Source organism: Sparus aurata, chromosome 14 (assembly GCF_900880675.1).
Source record: "Sparus aurata chromosome 14, fSpaAur1.1, whole genome shotgun sequence".
NCBI classification, from domain to species: Eukaryota; Metazoa; Chordata; class Actinopteri; order Spariformes; family Sparidae; genus Sparus; species Sparus aurata.
This window is the reverse complement of record NC_044200.1, coordinates 9,722,818-9,743,552: the sequence shown is the minus strand read 5'-3', so window position 1 is coordinate 9,743,552 and position 20,735 is coordinate 9,722,818. Positions and strand designations below refer to the sequence as shown.

Sequence of the window (20,735 nt, the reverse complement as noted above, 5' to 3'; positions counted from 1 at the left end):
GCAGCATTAGAACCCTGCCGTACCGACACACTGGCCTGAGTTTTCCCATGCAGCGCTAATGTCTGCCTGAACACGACCTGACCGCGGAGACGGATTCAGAGTGACGCGTGTACAAAGTCTCGACGATCTTGGTCACCGCGGCGCTGTCAGACGGTGACGAGCAGACGTACAGTGGATGTGATGGGAGTTCAAGTCCCGCTGAGAGTTCGGCTTGACGTGATGAGTAAGCAGTCACAGTTAATTTGGGGAGTTCAGATTTCTCATCTTGTAAATGCAGCCCGTCGCAAAAAAAAACTCTCCCGAGTTTGGAGTCGTGTGAAGTCGAGTATAAATATTCACTCGAGGTAAAATAGATGGCGTGTCACAGGTCATCGCCGCTCGGCTCCTGGTGCTCGCTGTCGGCGCAAGGTTCTCGATTCAAGTCGAGTGTGACTCCAGAAACCCAAACGACGGATCAGTTCTTTGTTGGAAGAGTTGATAAAAAGGGCTTTCTTTAAATAGCCCCCGAATTCAGTCTCTGAAGAACACACCGTTCCACATCCTGGGAGCAGGAAAGGGGACTTTTTTTTTTAGTTGCCAAGTGTCAGCGGCTGATGAGTCCCAGTGTTGCTAAGCTACTTTTACTATTTCACCAACCGGCTAAAATAAAATATGTCTCTCAAAGTATGAAAATGTTGTAAATCCAGTTACACTCTTTGATGGCTGTTGGCGGTTGGGTCCACCTCGTCCGTCCCGCACGAGCCGTTTTTTTTTTACCTGCCAGAGTCTGAGCCGTCACTTAATAGCACATTAGGTAAACCAACAACACCTGCACAGTGACCGTGATAATCTCTCAGCTAAGATTAGCAGCGCTTGCTGTGCGCCTCGGTCGAGAGATTACCACGGCCAGTGTGCAGGTGTTTGGAGTTACATCCTCGACTGGATGAGACGCTCAAACGATACAGAGAAAAAGAAGACATCTTTGTTAGGACAATCATGGGACACACATGGACCACAAGTCTGTCCTCCTCGAGCATCATGAGGAATGTAGTTAATCAAGTATGAAAAGCTCTGTCATTAACATATAAACGGACAAATACTGAGACTTCATGGAGCATTCAGGTGCATATTTGAATCTCTGAAATCTTCACGGCTTCATACACCAAAGCATGGGCACCCACGGAGGACGTTACATCAAATCTGGACACCGCGTTACAGGCAGAGCGCCATTGGTGCCTATGAAAGCTGCTCAATGGCGCTCAACTTCCGTGGAGAACTTCTGGTTTAGCGCCCGGCTAACTTGGACGGGGATGAAATAACTCCATCGCGCGGCTCTCTCTCAGACTTTCCAAATGTTATCAGACCAAACGGATCAAATAACGACAGTCAAGTGAGTCATTTTGGCCTCATTGCCTGATGTGACGATATCATTTCACACTGTTTGGCCGCCCCAAAAACTTGGCTTCAGAGCCTGCCGCTCTTTTCTCGGGGCTTTGGCGCCAACAGGGACTGCACGGTGCATTCGAGTGGAGCTTGTAAACTCAGAAATCTATGCTCAGATAGTCATGTTGGAGGTTTAAAATTGGACGTTTTTCCCCGGTTTCCCGTTAGTTGAAATACAAGAGCCTACATCTGTCATCACTTGTTCTTTCATGACAGTTTTAATAATCAGATGCTAAAAATACCCAACTTCCCGTTTACATTGGGCTGAGATTTCATTTTTGCAGTAACTTGCACTAACATGAACATTGTTGTTTTCTTCGACACCGTCAACGCAATGATGATGATTTTCTGATTTTCTGTCTGCTGTGGTTTGAGTGGGTCAATAGTGGTGTGCAGGAGAAGGCGTCAGTATTATGTGTAGACTTTAAGGGTAAAAGCAAATTAATTGGTGACTATCTGGGGGGAAAATATGGCTACAGAAATCGTGCTAAAAGTCTCCCATTATTCCTTGATGAGCCATTTTGAAATCGAACGGCTCAGACAAAATTACCATCACACCACCGGCAGTTGGTCCTGTCATGTGGAGCAAAACTCTTCAGCAGAGCTCAAGTAACTGCAAATTCTGTGAGAGAAAAAAAAAATATATATATTTTTTTTTTAAAGGAGTTCACCCCGAGTACGAAGCTGTATGAGTGATCAAAGATTGATTAATTACCGACAAAACTGGTGCATTTTCCCAGTCGCCGTGAGGACTTTATCCTTCATCCCACACAGGCAAAAAAAAAAAGTTTTATTCCTGCCAAAGCAGAATCTTTTAATAAGCTCACAGTCATCAATTAACGTCTCTCCTCCCACAGAATGTAAGCATGTGTCTTTTTCTAAATGTGAGCGGAGATAGGAGTCATTTTCTGAGCTAAGAGACGGATTAACGACAGATTTTTCATGATGAGGGAAAGAAATAAAAAAAAGTGCAGAAAAGAATGACTAAACGGTTCAGCGGTTATGTGGTATACATTCTGTCACTTTAAAACATGCAGTTTTGCCTCTCTTTAAGCTGCCAAAAAATCATTTTCCCATTCACCGCCCAGCATATTTGGATCCCTCAGTTGCCTCGGCACCAACTCTTAAATTGAAACTGATTTACATCACAGTTGCCAGAGCCTCCGCTGTGCATCCGAAATCCTCTCCGGAGAGACATCCTCAATCTGCGAGTTATCCGTCGTTGTGACAATAATGCCGTCGCTGTGCAGTGCCTGCTCTTTGAGAAAGGAAATAAAAAAAACTGAATCGGGGGGGAATTGATTTCAGACACGGGCTTAAAGTTCCATGAAAGTGCCGTGAAGGTTTCGTCTGGAACGCTTTCCGCCTTAGAGATCGCAGACTGTTGTAGCATTTACCAATGTGGGCCCTCGATGAAAAGGGACTCACGCTGGCGACTGGCGCTTTATAGGCCTGTAAATTGGCGGTGCTGGGAGGGCACGGCGACGGCTGACGCTGTAATAGCGGCACACTGTACAAATAAACAGCTAAACAGATAAAATATGGAGACAGGAAAATGGCCGGGAGGCAAAAAAAAAAGACTGAAAGGAAGAAGCTGATTCTGCGAACACTTGGATCTCTTTTGCGTCTTCTTCTTCTTCTACGTTGGCACTTCTCCCATCTTTCATCGCCCATTAGTGTAGGTGTGTGTGTGTGTGTGCGCGCGTGTGTGAGAAACGTGCACAATCGGGCGCCTTCCTGCGACCATTGTTGGTTTTAATGTATTTTTAATTTCCCATGAAGTGACTGGAGTCCTCAGTGACCGGCGGTCTATAATTGGCTGCCTGTGTGAACATCAGTCAGCCTAACGAGCGCCAGGGAGCTTCTACTGTGGGGCTGCTGCACGTGCACGCACACACACACACACACACAGACACGGACACAAGTGAGTGCAGCCTGGTTCTCGTTTTTTGTGTCTTCTCTGCTTCCCCCCCCCCCCACACAACAGACACACACACACACACACACAACCGGAAAAAGAAGTCTCATTAACCAAGCCGGTTGCCGCCATTTCCTCCGGAGGGATCAGACGAGAAGTGTTTACCTGTGAAGACTGTGTGTACGGGAGCGGTGCGCGAATACAACTGATACAATTAGCTACACGCGCAGCTGTTAGCCACCGCCGGCCTCGCCGGGCCGGCTAATGCGTGCAAGGGAAGCCGTAGTGAACTAAAAATGTGTTCATTACAAACACACAAGCGGCAAAGTGTCTGAAAGTGAGTCTGACAGCGTCTGTGTGTTTTGTTTCTCGTGGCGAAGAGCCACAGTGTAGAAATGGGATGCTGAAGGGCTGTTAAGGTGGAGAGGCGTGATGAGAGACACGTCACATCTGGAGTTTGACTGCAGCTGGACATGGAGACAACAAGACGGCACACTCGAAACAACTTTGTCATATATAGGATTTATTTACACTTTCTATTTACAGATTTTTTGTTTCAAAATCTTCTCTGTACACAATTTTAAATTCAAGAACCGCGACTCCTGTTCGTCACCCACACGCTCTAGTATTATTAGAGGCAAAAAGACAAAAGGGGGAGGATTTTATTTGTACTCTTCAGTTTGGTATTTTCATAAATGTATTTTCGAGAAGGAGAGGCAGAAATCAAATATCAGAAAGGAAAAAAAAAAGATATGAAAGCAGCTGAAGATGTTACTTTAGGACACCCTCCTGAAGACGCTCCAAAGAATGTTTTGTGTGTGTGTGTGTGTGTGTGTGTGTGTGCGTGGGCTTAGGGCTCCAGCCAGATACCACCTCGGCCTTCATCACCATGGAGACTGTGTGTGTGTGTGTGTGTGTGTGTGTGTGTGTGTGTACAGGCAGTGGGTTACAGTCAGGTTGAACTTAAAACTGGTGCCTGTGTGTGTGTGTGTGTGTGTGTGTGTGTGTGTGTACCATGTCTTCACACGCCAGTGTGAGTAGGCAGCTACTTCTCATTAAAGGGAAATTACTGCATCCGCCATGACAGCGAAAATAAACTCTTAATGATTTGAAAAGAGGAAGAAAGGGGGGTAGAGGTAGAAGGTCCAGGCCTTCTCTGTTTGACCCTGACACACACACACACTCTCTCTCACACACATACGCACAGCAAATGTCAACGCCGAACATTACTTGTTCTTGTTACGCCCCCGTCACCATCCCCCCTTTCCTGTGATCAACATGAATGTGTGCAATAAGGCAACGTAACTTCTTGAAAAGTAAGGGCTTTGGATAATAAACAGGACAATAAATGACTGTTTGCGAATCCCCGCCTGTCTCAGTTGCGGTTGCTACACCCGCCAAGCTTTCCGTTCTCCCTATATGAGCAGTTTACAGTGATAACAGTGGCAGATTTCAGAATTGTTTGATATGAGTCCTTGATTTTGAGGCGACAAAAGCAGCTTCTTATCTCAGGACGGTGGCAGATTTTATCAGCTGAAGCTAACTGGCTAATAAAGATACAATTAGCTACACGAGTCGATTTAAAATCTTGTGAAACACTGACTAGTTAAAGGCGCTCCATGTAACAATTTGTAGCAGTTTACATGTTTTAATCACTTTTGTATTGGACATACGTGTGCAGACTCTAACGACTCGGGCTTTACGCACAAGAGCTGCACTCCGCTAAGATAGAGCAATGTTAGCTAAAGTTCCACAGAGCCCCTTTAATGTTTCCAGCTGATTTGTAATGGTTAAACATGGTTAAAGCGACAGGTCCCAGTTACAAGAGCTAACTATGAGGCTAGTAAAGTCTGGTTTAATTCCTGCCTAACAGTTAACCTCTTGTGTTTTTTTTGTTTGTTTTTTTTTGCTTGCCATTATCTCTAACAGCAGACGCTGACAAGCTAATTATCTAGTACTGTAGCTAGTTAGATGGTTAGCTAACACCATATTTAATTTATTCCTTACAGTTAAACTTGGGTTTTGGGTTTTGAAGAGGCTTAAAACAGCCCCACCACTCTCCAAACACTTTAGATATTGAACATTTGTCTCACCACAGCACACTGCTTCAACATGGAGAGATCCAAAGCTGGACAGGTCTGCAGCTGCTGAGCCTCGACTGGACGACCCGGTTTGGGGGCGGGGTTTAGCAAACAATCAGTTGCCACGTTTGAACTATTAAATGCCCAGAGTATAATCGAACAGTTCATGTAGGAAAACTAGACGTGCAGATACACTTTTCTTCCTTTTTCACAGCAAATCCACAATGTCATACTATTGCTTGCAGAACTCCAAAACTCTTTTCAAGTTCATTTGAGGTCAAAAACATAATGAAGATGTCGTTTCATGTCTCTCCACAGTCAGGCACAACTTAATAGGCTGGTCATGTAAACAGCATGGAACAAAAAAATCAAGAAAAAAGACAAATCTTTAAAATGCTGATTGAAAGAATATATCTCATATAAAAAAAAAAAGAGAGTAAGAAGAAAAAAAAAAAGGCTATAGACTTTTAAGTGCAGTTTTTCCTTGTCAGAGAGCATGGGAGATGATGGGCTTGTGAAACTGGTGCAGATTGAGTATAAAAAAAAAATTAATAAAAAAAAAGAATCCCACCGTGTGATCAAAGACTGACAGCTCTCAGAGAAAAAGCGCTGGAACTTCCAAAGGAACGCAGCCAGGTCCCCTCTCTCCTTCCATCTCCCCTTCACACACCTACGCACACCCCATTTGCGGGCTGGGGTGACAATAATGGATCCCGCCGGAGTCGCGACGGGAGGCTCTGAACGCTAACAGCTCTGTGTTATGTCATGAATGTCTGATCACCGCCCGGCCCTAACCCTCCATCTCCTCTTAACGTTACACCAATATGGTGTTACTGACTTCCCATGTGCTCTATGTGGACGGAGCACACATGATCAGGGTTAAACAGGGGTCACACGCACAAGAATAACACGCACCTGCTGCTTTTGTTCATTCATGTGCAGCTCGCCAGTTTTAGATAATTCCCTTCCTCTTTCATCTTTTTTTTTTTCTTTTCTTAAATGTACAGCAAAGGGACTGTTCCAGTTGGCGGGAAAAAAAACTGGCTCTGGCGCAGATTACCTCTTGTTTTTTATGACAATATGGAGGATACGGAGATTGCCGGATCCTGAAGCTGAGTGAGGATAGGGCTTTGTATTGTAAGTGTGTCTAATACATCTCCAGGACGTCGCACTCTCTGATATCTCTGATGATCCGCTCTGGATAAACTGGCCATCTGTGCGGGATACAAAGTTAGAACGGACCACTTTTCATGTGCACACGAGCGAAGAAGCTATTCTGTGGATCTAGCAGCAGTTACACACGATTCAATTCAAAATTCTAAAAATCGCACCTGCTGCTTTTAGATGTGTATAGGCGTTAAAAATGACTTGGCAAGGGCGGTTTTGTGGATGGCGGGTATTAATAAGAGTGACAGGATAAAGCTGAGTTCAGGACAGAACTTCGCAGGGTGGCGTGATGAAAACAGGGTCCGAAGAACAGGAAGAAAAAAAAAGAAATGGTGCACTATGTAGTTTTGGGGAAGACTTTCTGACAGATTTTTTATGCTAAATAAACACACTCTGGATAAACAAACTGGCCTTAAAAGGACAACACAGTTTCATACTGATTTACTTTGTTTATCAAGGCGGACCCTGCCAACTTTCTAGCTTCAAACTGTCTTCTGGGACCTTATTTTCCTCTGAGAACAGCTTGTTTATCCAGTTATGGAACCAATAAATATTTCTAAGCTCCTATTAATACCTCATTAATATTTGTTTGAATTTCTTCTCCAAAACTACATAATGCCCCTTTACGTAAGGCAAAATCGTTCATTTGGATCTCTACTTCCAAATTAACCCCGCAACGAAGCATTTTTTTTTTTTCCACTGAACACCAAATTTAGCTCTCATTACATTGACTAAACTCCGGATTTGGACTGCAAATAGTTTATTTCGACCCGATACTAATGACACGTGTTTGCTATCATCTGTGCACGCCTTCTTCAGTGGATTTCTAGCTCTCACCACTCGTGTGTGTGCTCTGAGGTAGTCCCGGGTTCAGAGAGGAGGAAAGATAGATAATAAATGAGAGCTTTCACATGACGCAAGATGGAAGGAAACCCTTACAGCGTTCTGCGATGCGACTCCTGAACTGCTGTGTTCAAGGTGTGTGTGTGTGTGTGTGTGTGTGTGTGTGGTTTGTGGAAGGAGGGCGACTCGTTCACCTCGCAGACTGACCATCTCTCTGCAAAGTCCAAATGTGTTTTCTGAAGAGAAACAATCTGTGTCACAAAGCAGGAGAGCGAAGAAAAATGGGAGACGTTCCTTCAGGTTGTGTTGTGAACAGAGGAGAGGGGGCTCTGATCTGTAAACCATCTTGCAGCGCGCCTTTGTAAAATGGAAAAGAAACTGTCACATTTTTGCCTCTGGGAAGAAAAAAAAAAGCGATGTATTGCCATGGTAGTGGAAATAACAATTAGCAGAAAATAATTTTCTTCTGAGCCAGACTGAGCCCCCCGGTGCTGCTGAGCAATACGGTCCTGCATCAGGCCTGAGGCTGGACTCTGAGGCGTCGGCTTGAGCGGACCGACCTTCAACTAAAGAAAAGTCGTGGTCTTCGGCGATGGAGAGGGTTCGTTCTGCACTGGACCGACGGAGTGCACATTTCAGAGCTGATCAGAAAAAAAAATAATTTAAAAAAAGACAAGTTAGAATGCTACACTGCACGTCCTCTCAGTCATTGGTTGATTCAAATCTCTTAGTAGCTGAAAGGCCCATCGGGCAATATGGGAAAGGGAGGTTAAGAAACGGGGGGAGGTCCTTCCATTTGGCAACAGAGACCTCTAAGTTCAGTAGACGACCGCAGGGCACAAGAGGAGGAAGGAGGAGGAGGAGGAGGAGGAGGAGGGCGGCTGCAGAGAGCCACGCTTATCATCTCTTGTAGTGGTTGGGCGCGTCAGCGAAGGCAAACTTCAACCTGTAGGCTTCGGCCAGCAGCACGCTCACCTCCTCGTTGCCCCAGTGCATTGTGGGAAGGTTCTGCAGGAGGATCATCAGACCCTGTTGTGGGGGATAAAAAAAAGAGAGAACGGTTCAGAGAGAAGCACCACAAATTAGTTTCTGAGATATGAAGACACTGATGTGAAGATGTGAATCTACAACTGTTCTTGAGAGAAGAGGGGGAAAGAAAAAATACATCTCAGAGATTTTAAAAAGCCTGTAGCGACCCCGCATAGTGAGCCACTGCTTCTCGATCATCGCTGCGCCGTCTCTCTCCGTCTCCCTCGCTGAGCCGGTGAGTAGCTACCAACCTTGAATAGTGTTCTGACAAATTCTGCGTGGCATGCCTCTAAATTAAGGTTTAATATTAATAAAAAGCATCACCTTCCTACTCAGAGCTCATATCTTGGACGCCAACAGTGTGGTCACTCTTCAGGCTTACACTGTCGGTGAACTCCTGTGTGTGTGGGAAGGGGAGGGCACGCGCACCGCGAACTAAGTCACGCCGCCTTTACTAACGCTTGAGTCGGAGTGTTCATCTTAAAAACCTGGAAGAAACACGGATGGACTTGCTCTTTTCTTGAATCTAAAAATGTTTAGTAGACACCTTAAATAAAGTATGGACCTGAAAGCTAACCATAATATGAGACCTGCATAGGATTTATTGTTTGTTTCAGTTTTAAGTACTCATCCTCTTGTAACGTTGATTATTGTGGGGAAATATGACAGCAAGTGCTGTAAAGATGGCAGGAACAAAAACAAAACATTTATCCAGACACAGATTGTATGAATAGGGCCCATCATTAACTACAGAACCAAATTTTGCATGCAAGTGTGACTACAATGCAAAATATCATCACAAGCCTTAGTTGCATCTGGGATCCTACAAAGTATACCCTTTGGGGTCTGCCGTGTACCCGTGTAATGCTAGTGCAGCAGACAGGCCCAGATGCACTCGTTTTCCTTCTCTTCCTGTGTGTTTGAGTCTGACACAGATGTTATTAACTCAGTCAAAGTGGTTTAATAACAGCTGTGAAAGAGGAGGAGAAAATAAAAGACAAAACAGCCGGGCGGGGGGTAACGTGGGGTGGGGGTGGGACTCAGGAAAGAAAAGTATAAAGTGTCAAGTACAATTCAGTGGAGCTCGAGCCTTTTTTCACCCAGATCCCTGTTCTGTACATTACTATGTTAGTAGGAAGAGAGACAACAGCTACACACAACCTCACACACACACACACACACACACACACACACACACACACACACACACACACACGAATGCCGGTTCAATCTCGCCGACTAATGCCTCTCTCTCAGAGGGGAATGAGACTGGTTAGCAGTGAGACAGATGAGTATGTGTGTGTGTGTGTGTGTGTGTGTGTGTGTGTGTGTGTGTGTGTGAATGTGTGTGTGTGTGTGTGTGTGTGTGTGTGTGTGTGAGTGTCTGTGCATGCTATGGATCAGTGTCCCGGGAGCTTTCATCATCGGGGCTGAAATCATTGCTGTGACAACAGGGTTTACAACCAATCATGGTGTTGATAATCACATCGGAGGACAAATCACGTCGGGTCTTCTTGGTGTCTACACTCATCTGACTCCGGAGAAGTTTGCCGCCGTCTGAAAGGATGTGACCGGGTTACAAAAAAAAAAAAAAACATCCCAACGCTGCTTTAAGTTTTGTAATTGTAAATGAAGTGTGTGTCAAAGGGGGTTCGGCATTTTCATGCAGATCGCATCCTCATCTTTCATCAACTGCTGAGAAAGTCAAACTGCAGAAAACTTTAAGTGCGTATACTCACTACTTGCATTATTTTACCCTCCCTGAGTATTAAATTTAAGGTGTTTGGCTCCATTAATTTTTTTGTCCTTCCTCGCATGTTTTTAATGAGCCGGTGAGACGACCCTGATGACTTTTCAACAGGAAAGCATTTGTATTCCGAGCGAGGGTTGAAAAGTACAAGTTTTCTTCAACTAATTAAGCTCAAAGCTGCCATCCAAGCCAGATTTTTACAGATTGGGCAGCATCTTTTTTTTATTTTTTTGCAGTTTCACCTCATCCTTCTGAATAACTCAGAGGCAAACCCAGCCGAATCTCAGTTTTGGTGTTATTGTTAAATCTTAAAAATGTGCTGTCTCTCTTAGCTCAGCTGAAAGAGTGGCTGTTGATTGTTTTGTTGACTTTCGGGAGCCTCAGGCGTTTGGAAGAGTTGAGAAAAAAAAAATGTTGTATTTAAAAAATTCAAAGGGAAGGGAGTGAAAGCCGGAAAATGCTAACAGATTCGGCCTCTTGTGTCGTCGAACAAATCACGACTCTGGGTTCATGATCAGATTCGCTCGGAAATGCTGCTTTACATCACCCTCATCAAAAATCAAGCGGCCGCTTTTTAATTCTAAAGTTTTCAGAATAGACAAATAGAATAGTCTTTGAGAGGAGGACCTGGACCTTGACTTTGAAAGGCTGACCTAATGACATCCCCCCCTGGTTCAGAAAGGCGCTCTTCTCTGAAGTATTTTCACTCTGATGGATGGAGAGACACAGAGAACGGAAGAAAAGAGAGGAGGTAGCCTGATCAGAATTCAGCTGGCCTTTCTCTCATCTGTATTCAACAGAGCACCGCTATCAGCTCTCCCCCTTTCATCACTCGCTCCCCTTCTCCCATTCACACTCGCATTCGCAATCCGGCGATGTTGCGCACCGCTTAAAAGAGCACGCGTGGGGTCGCGAATTGTAAATGTGTGATTTGTGTTAAAGTCTGCTCACGTGAGAACAATCGGATCCTTTAAAAAAAAAAAAAAAAAAACAATGTCGGACTGCAGATGTCCCGCTGAACATCTGCCAGGCACATTAAGCTGAATACAGATCGCCGATAACAAATATTTATTTACATAGGACACAGCGTGGGCAGCTACAAGAGAAAAAGAAAACAGCCTTCTAATTTACTCACATGTAGTTCATGTGTCTGCAGTGCGACAGAGTGCGGGTCATGTGTATGTATGGTATGTATTTATGTGAATGTGTGTCTGTATAGTAAGTACTCTGTACATTGCTCTAGTGGTCCTGGATGCCTCGGGCTAGACACCATGTACTTCCCCCTACTGTTCTTCTCTGCCCCGGGCTCTCCTGGAAAATGGAAGTTTCCCTATGGAATAACAACAGTGTCTTCCGGCATTACATGACTAGAAGTGGAAATGATTGTATGCTGTAGAATAAAAGAGTGTCCCATCAGTGGATAGATTTATTACCTGAACTAGTTAAAGAAGTGCGTCACTGCTGGGTAGATGGGCCTAGAATAAAACTGGGCTCTCTCTGCTGTAGGAAGATACAAATATTTTTGAAATTGGTGCTACATGACCAGAGAAAAGGGGCAGTGATATTCCCCTTTGCTCCAAAGGAAGAGTCAGAGTCTGTTTTGAAACAGTAAGGCGGCTAGTAAGTAATGAACAAAATGGTATCACATCTAAACTGTCACTAAATGAAACAGACAATGAATGGGATTGTGGTTCATATCGGATCTGACCTGCCTTTTATACAATACATAAACAATATGACGGCCATTTCTGGTTAACAATCTTTCTCTTTTGTAGCTAACCATCCTGTTAAAAAAGTCTCTAAAAGCAGCAATCACAAATAGGTAGTATAGTTACAAGTTTATATTATATCAGCCTACTGCATGTTTAAGACAGTTTGATCGGCGTTCATTGGACTTTGTGTCTATGGATGCACCCTTACAAAATGCAGCACAGCAATTAAGGGATAGAGATGAGGTGAAAAAAATGGAGGAGTAAATAAACCAGAAAATATTCCCACTGAAGCTGCTGGAACCAGAAGTTAGATGTATTTTCTGAAAAAACTTCTGAAACAGATAAATCATCAGTTGACAATTAAATAGTTGACAACTTTTCAACGAATTCGTTATTTGGTACAGCTATACTGATGGTTGCTGAGAGCTTTGTCATCACTGAATCTGTACCTAGAGAGACCGCTTATGCTAGCTAGCTAACCCGCCACTGTAAAACACGAGATGAACGCAGCAGTGTGTGAGTGGGAGCTGCCAATGACTTGTTGATGCGTTGAAATAACATGAAACTAAAAGGCGGGAAAAAGGGTGCTAACTTTTGCAAGCTAGGCTTCGACTTTGCCAGTGGCGGGTGGTTCAGTGTGTCCTTTGGAATACAACATAACCATACAATTCGGTCTCCTGAATATTAAATATGTAAAAGGACAGAGTTTCTATATCATTAATCTGCATTACCAGTGCTATGTGGTCACCATATTAATGTTCGCAGGCCAGGGTTATAATGTGCTTTTGTCAGTGCAATTCCCCTAGCAAAGCTAACGAAAGCTACCTTAAGATTTGATTAAACAGCTATTTTCAAACACCCATTAAAAGACTTGTGGAAAAAGCACAAATATTTTAAGGAAATTTTAATATGCACCTTTCATATTCAGCTTTGCCACAGCCTTGGACTTTTTTATACTGCACAAGGGATCCTTGGGGGGGCATTTTTGAGGTGCTGAAGATTAATAAATCTCACAGCGTTCAGTCAGACTTGATATATAAAATGTCTGTGTGCCAAATGAGAGGTAGACCGATAAGTGGTAGGAGGGAAAATTTGTGCTACCATATCTTTATGAATCAACAACAGGCACTAATTGCTATGCTACAGGAGAAGGACCAACCACCGTCTAATCAAGTGCGGCTTCGAGTGTCACAGCCATTCAGCAGCACACCCAAAACAAACGACGTGCACAGGAGCGCTCTCACGCATGCTCCGCCACACAAGTGCACACCCACAGTGACTGAGGAGCTTCATTAAGAGCATATTTCTGCTTGCGAACCATCTGCTGGCTATCACTTCTGTTGGGCTAATGACTTTAATACGGTTTAATTGCATACATCTCGCTGTCAGGAGGGAACGCTGCGCTCACTCCACTCCGCACAGGTGGAAACACTTCACGCTGAGGGGGCCACAAGTGTCTGCGGGAATGAGTCAGTGCGTTCGCTTGAGAGAGGGAAGGAATGTGTGCAATCCATGAAATTCAATGTACGTTACAGCCGCGTGTTCTGAGGCTGCGGAGAAGATGTGTGTGCAAATGGAAAAAAACGAGAGAGAGAGATGTAACTACGGAGTACATGGAGATGCCTGTTTGTCACGGCAAGCGTGTTGGTGTTAAAGGAAGAAATCAGTGAAGAAGATGACAATAAATTGAAGCTACAGGCAAGACAGAAACGGGACACAGAAATGTGTGTGTGGTTAATCAGGCATGAGTGTCCATTTATCCCACAATACTAACAATCACATTGATCCGCCATTACTGTGTACAGTAAGCTACAAAAAAAAAGGCAATTAGCTCTCCGTCTCCTGTGCTTGGCAAGGCTTAGAAGTGGTTAATGGCTATTGATACTGAGGGGCAAAGCAGACTGTCAATAGAGTCAGTGCTCAGGCTCTTTCTTGAAAAAGGGAATGGGATAACATACAGGTTACACAGAGAGGCAAGGACACCGTCAAGTGGAATTTACATGCCGTAAGTATAAGTCACGGTTGTTTTGACCTGAGCTCTACCAGTACATTCATATCCTCATCTGCACTCCACATTTATCAAGACACACATTCACCTGAGGCAGAGCAGGCGCTGATAAACAAGAAGACGCCACGTTTTGACATTACCAGGACGGGTTACAGTCGCATCACTGAGTCGGATCAGACTGCGCTGAATATTAGTTAAAAGAACTGAAGCCTAGAATAGAGGCAAAGGGAGATATTACTTTACATATTATCAACACAGTGACTGGACCTATCTGCACTAATGGTGGCTTCTGCTGAACTTTGCAAGCAGCCACACACGCAGACAGACACAGATAAAACACACAATTAAAGCCCACTCTTCCTGTGAGCCAAACAGTCTATTTGCTGGCAGGATGAGATGGTGCTAAGTGAAGTGAGTGCAATGAGTGCCCAAAGTCCTGCGAGGTGCCTTGCTGTCTTTCCCGCGGTGACAACTACAGCTCCCTGCAGCAAGCACTGAGAGCCCTGGAGAAATTAATGGGGGGAGAGATGACAGGTGCTGATGCACCCAAACATGCCAGCAGACACACATCTGTGGCTAAAAATGGCAATCGACTGGAGTAACTGTTGCTTTTCTTTGACATGTATCGTTCCACCTCCGACCTCCTTCAAACAGACACATCTACATGAGCAAACACACAGAGGCGAGGTTGCGCACACATACAGTCTCCTGCGTGCACACTCCAGGTAGTGGATGGTGGTAATGGTGTTTTGCAGCACCCCGAGGTGTAATGGGCCTAGGCACTGCTCTGTCGGGGCCATTAGCTTTCTGTAGTTCGTATAATTACACAAAATGGGCACTCTGGCAAACAGTGGGTGCTAATGTAGGAGTGAGGCACTGTAGCATGTGGAGGTAAGAGCTGACATAGGATGGCACAGCCAAGTTGCCTTGTAAAAAAGGTTGGCACGTAAAAAGCTCAGCAGATTAATAGAATGGCAGCACACTCCTGTGTGGATGACACACCTCTGCTGCAGTGGCGAAGTATGTGTTAGAGCTTAATGCCAGCGGGGGCTCTGAGCTTTACACAGGGAAACTGGTGTGGCTGAAGCTGACAGAGGCTGAGATTTAATGTCAAGTAACGCTGTATCCAGGTAGCTCAGGTTATTATCTGTTATGTATACAGCCCTGTTCAGTAGGGTACACAACATGGAGATTTACCACATCTGTGCAGAGCGTTGGATGGTTCTGACGTCCACACTGTCCATTAAGTCCTAATAATGGACAGCGCCTTGGCCAAAAGAAATTAGGACCATTTATGTTGTATTCTTATGTGTTTTTCAATCAAACTAAGATGTTTTTTGACTATTAGCTGCAACAATCCCTTAAAGGTTTTCATGCTAAGGAGACTCAACGCTTTGGCTCAGTTATTGTCCAGAATGCTAACACCATGCTAGCAGGGTTCACTGTCAATAACACCGAATATAGCTGACAAAAAATATAAATATAAATGTAATTTGACAGTATGTTCAACAGCAAGACTGGCAAGCTGGCCAGCCACGTCACTGTCCCCAAATCGATATCAAGACTTTCACCCACACACGATCGTCCATGTTTACAAGGCCACAGCCTGAAGTAGCGGGTTGATTTGCAAATGGGATGTGAGACGATTGCTTGTATTCAGTTGCTCTGAAGGACTACACTCAGCTTTGCAAAAGAAAAAAAAAAAAAAAAAAAGAAAGACATTACCATCTATTTTCATTCAATTCATTTTTAGCATTGAGGAGTCAGAAGCCACCTGATGCCGGCGCCCCTCATTTTAGATGGTGGCGCATAAATTTAGAACGGTGGCCACACAGTGTTTTTATAGGTGTCGGTTGATCAGGGGTTAATTGACACCCCGCAGGCAATTTTAATCAAGTATTCACCCAGAACTTCTTATGATGTCTGTTCTAACCCAACAATAAAATATTATTTTAATTCTGCCTCAGCATTTTATTCAGAAAAGAACATTTCTGTAGCCTCAATGTGCAAAATACAGCAATCCTGTGATCATGGTTCAGCAGGGTTATATGCCTTTGTGTCATTAATCACTGAAGGCTACAATAGATTTTTAAAAGGTGGCATACATACAGTATACTTTATCCTATAGTCTTCCAGATAAGGTAATATATTAATATTATATGTATTACCATAACACAGTGTGCTCCAAGGAAAAAGTCTTTCAAATTAAACGTCTTTGTTCATTCATGAGAGACGTTAACAGCTGCCTGTAGGGAACGTCTGGAGGTTTGAGGACTCAAGAGCTTATACCTTTCTTTCAAAGCAGTCATCCAGCTTTTACTTTGTGAATCAATTGTTCTATGATCACTGGGACGTTGTGTGATAGAATCAACACAAATAAAGGTTAATTACAACAACTGTGCTCTGTGACCCAGTGCTCTGTTCGCCAACAGCTGCAGTGTTTTAAGCAGCCACATTTTACGATACACATTTGTTCTCATTGTGTTTTTCGTCAGACAACGGACCAGGCATGGAAAAGTGATGAAAACATGGCTTATTAAGACAACCTTATAACAAGCAGTCACTCCGACAGCTGCTACGCTGTGAGGGGAAAAACAAAGATAATAATCTCTGAACCTGACATCAAGATGCACAAAGTTATTGTGAAGTCATGGTTGATTTGGTTCAGCACTGAGCTCCAGCACAGAGATTACTGATTCAAGTGGGGTTTTTTTCTATTGTGTTAAGTGGACAATTATGGGACTTAGTTGGTGTATTTCTAAATTCTGTGTTGTACTGGTTATACATTCATACCTATCTAGTTATCCTTGTCGCACCTTTTTATTTATACAGTTAAGTTTAGTATCTACACTTATCATACAGTAGAAATGTATTCCTCTGTTTGACTACTGGGCCACTGGTTCAGCCCTCTCACATTTGGAAGCAAAGCTCGGCCCCCACAAAAGCCAGCAGCCATGTATAAATTCCCAAATCAGTTTAAAAATCTGATGTCCAGAGCTATGAATGACTGAATGGTGTTTGTCTGACAGGATCTGTTTGAGCAGGGAGGTTTTCAAACAGGATTTATCCAGTCAATACAAACAAAAGACTAAATTGGAAAAATCAAATCCATTATTCAAGCAACAGCAGCAGTATAGGGTTGTGGGTCACCTGTAAAATGTTGCTGAAAACGATGCAAAACGAGTGTTTGTTCACCCAAAGTGGCTCCGCTCACGTTGTGCACTCCCAGGTTGATGGGAGAATAGCAATGAAATGTGATGACATGCAATCACAGACTCGATTTTAATCAAATTAATGTTTGAAGTTTGTGATTTTTATTTGCTTCAGGTATGAACAAACCCCCACACTAAACATAAATAGATCTATTTGCACAGTAGGCAGCAATAATTCAAATTTTGCTGACGGTAAGAGATTATGATTATGAACCGTATAGTGTGCTGCTCCTGTAGGATATGAAACTGCAGTCAGAAATTAAGAGTGGATATGCTGCATACAGATACAGTGACAAGTCATTGTGTTGCCAAACAGCGAGCAGGTGGTTAGACTAGTTTAGCACAAATCCTGGAAACAGGGGAAACAGCTATCTGGCTCTGTCCAGTTGACCCATCATTAGTCGCGCCCCCTTTAGTTACTGTTACTAGGCCAGAGAAACTTGACAATCACAAACATGGCGGTGTCTGTCCTGTTAAACTTGGTGTTAGTGTTTTGTAGATGTGGGTGTTATACTAGCATGTTATACCAGTCTAATTGAAATGAGAGAAGTCATTCTGTCTTTGAGTACCGGCTGGAGATGTGTGAACAAACATAGGTGTCTTTGGTGATGTTGCTGGTGGTTAGATGATGGTGAGGTCTACCATACGGCTGCTACTAGTCTGACCACGTAAAAATGAGAAGCAGCTGGCTTGATCCCAGTTCTAATCCGGTCTTGGAAAGAAAATCGCTTTCGGTTTTGGAAACACAATAAACACAACACCTTCTCTATGGTCGAGGTGAACCTAGCACACATATGTTCTTCGGGAAAGTTGACTCAGGTCCATCAAGCTCCAAGGAGTGGTCAATTGTTTCAAAAGTTCAGTTTTTGTTTTTATTTCATTTGTGTTCCATTCTGTATGTTCAGCTAAGCTAGGCTCCTAGCTGTAGCATTGTCTTTAGCGTGTAGAAATGAGGATGGTGTTGATATTATCTCTAACTCTTCAAGAAAGTGGAGAAGCTTATTTACCGTAATGTTATGTCACTCTGATATAATCAACTACAATCCAAGAAAATAGGTTTTGCTCTATTGGAATTTCATGTAGCCCTGAAAAGCACTGGAGGACAAAAAAAGATGAATGTGTAAATAAATCTGAGCAGCTTTCCTGTTTAATAATCATATATTCCAAACTTGCTTATTGTCCGTCCAATATTGTGCAAAACAAACTAATTCATGAAGTCTTGCAACGTCCTTAATAAAAGAAAAAAGATAAGGAGACATGTGGGATGTGGGTACAACCTTTGGTGATTTAAATACTGTGGGAGTGTGAACAAGACTAAAGCCTGAGAGAGTGATGACAGATTGGCTGAAAGCTTTCAGTACTCATGAAACCACAAATGTGGGCGTTAGTGTTGAGGTTATCATTCGGATACTTAAAACCCTGCTGACACCTCATCGTAAGAAGTGGTTTAATGGTTTTATTTAAAGCTAGAAAAATAAAACAGTAAATAGATATCCATCTATGAGGGAAGGAACTAACTCTCCACAGTTCACGCTCACAGTCTACAGACTTCAGCTTGAACACACTCTGTACCAGTCAATGCCTCCTCAATGACAGGATCATAACCTCGGGAAAGAATGTAGCCAGTAAGTACCAAAACAGTTGTCTGAGCTTCCTCTGTGTATCGAAGCATTTAAAGTGATATTTCACTCGGCTTGAGTAGTTCAACTTTTCAACACTTTAAAGTTCAAGAGCAGGTCGATATCTAACTCTTTGCCCCTTCTGCTTCGACCATTACCACCAGGATCTGCCAAACATTTGGGTTTTCACCCTGTTTCTAACAAACAAAACCAATCCAATAGTTGTATACTGTATATGTGATTGTTGAATACCATGTTAACAAAAATTGGCAAAGGCCACTGTGCCATGCAGGGGTCCCTCTGACATCTGACACACTAAATACTATAAAAGAGTAGCAGCTAAACTCCAGCAATCACCCACTGCCAAGTGCAGAGAGGTTAATGCCCCCTCATCAAGAGTTCGTGATCCCTTCAAACCCCAGGAGCAGAAAATGCCCAGCTCTCACTTCAAACACATAAAAAAGCATCTAGATTTAAAATTCACTTTTTATGTCTCAGCTCATGACCCAGACAGTTCCACAAATCTCCTTGTCTTTTTTTTCTTTGGAAAAATCTATTCCTCCCTCTTCTCCTCCTTCTGCTGCAGTCTGTTTATTCCTTACAAGCAGGTCGATATCGCTGTTTATGTGGCATTTTTGTGTCTTAACTGAGTTGGCATGCAGTCGGCTCGTGGGCTGACAGCGCAGCTCCTGTTACTCTGTTATTGTAGGGGGAAAAAGTCAAAAAACTGACTTTTCCTATCTCTATTTGCCTCTTTATTATGGCTGAGCCTCAGCCAATGATAATGTTGGTAATGACACTCGAGTTAATCATCCCACGCGCGATTGTTTTGAGCTGATAAATGCCAAACAGAGACTCGTGGAAAACCTCTATGCAGTGATAAACAGAGCAGCAGCAGCTAATACACAACCACATTCGCGCACACTTTTACCCCACACACACACACACACACACACACACACACACACACACACACACACACTTTATGTCTACTCAATGCCATACCATGACTGATCGCTACAGGCTTTCCGAGCAGCTTTGGTCATCAAAAACGTACCCCGCGATAATTCAGCGTACTCACCCACGCAAGTTAGCTTTCAAGCAAACTTCGGCTGTCAGTGATGGAGCGCTCGTAGTTGGAGGGAGATCAGTGAAAAACGGATGTCACAGAATAAAAGGCAGGATGGGGTGGAGGGCTACATAATTACTTCCACCAAATTAATTTCTCTTCTTTCCTCTCATTTTTTTTCCTCTTCGCCTATTGTTTTGGCACAAATAGATTCATATGCCACATCAGGCACGGCACTCAATCAACGGGGTGATTATTAAAAGTTGTTTACCAGGGGTGCCCTTGTCTCCTTTTCTACACTATTGACTACAGTGCCATCCATCAGAGAGACTGCAAAAGCCCTGAAAGGGTGAGCTCAATAAAGGCCAAGTTTGGGAAGAAAAGTTAGAGGGGGTGGGGGGAAATGAGGAGGTCTTGTCATGATAAATGGGTGAAAATGGCAGAATTAATTAGAGGAGGGATCCGGCTCTTTGCTGGAAATTGCAAGGTGGTGATCTTGACTTGCTGTTGGTCATGCGCACACATGCAGTGAAGAAGCTCATCAGAGCCTCCTCATGAAGGAACAAACGTATAAAATAATAATATACAAATGTGCATGAAAAATGCATTGCAGTAAAGACAGAGAAAAGTGATGTTTCCAGTCGAGGGCCCTATGAACTACATTATTTACAACACTTTGCAGCCATTGTGTAGGCAAAATAAAACATCAAGAGTGTCCAGATGTCCTGATTAAATTGTGAAAGTTCCAATTTCCAAGCATTTGTCCTGGCATCCTGACAGAGAGACACTTTGTTTTGATAATCAGACTGAATACATTTTGTTTTTACCGAAAAAAACTAAACTAAACTAAAACTAAAGACTAAAGACATTCTCGTGAAATGGGTCACTGAGCAAAAATAATGGCT

The 20,735-nt window shown here is 43.5% G+C and overlaps 1 protein-coding gene across 2 annotated transcripts in view; it reads right to left on the bottom strand.

The window, feature by feature from the left end:
* Positions 1-3,843: 3,843 nt before the first annotated feature.
* Positions 3,844-20,735, bottom strand: part of tbc1d22a (TBC1 domain family, member 22a) — a 135,503-nt gene continuing 118,611 nt past the window's right edge. For both annotated transcript variants that reach the window (XM_030440067.1, XM_030440066.1), the window contains exon 14: positions 3,844-8,460. In XM_030440067.1, the coding sequence (XP_030295927.1) occupies positions 8,332-8,460 (129 nt within the window). In that variant the 3' untranslated portion in view covers positions 3,844-8,331. The remainder of the gene's footprint in view (positions 8,461-20,735) is intronic.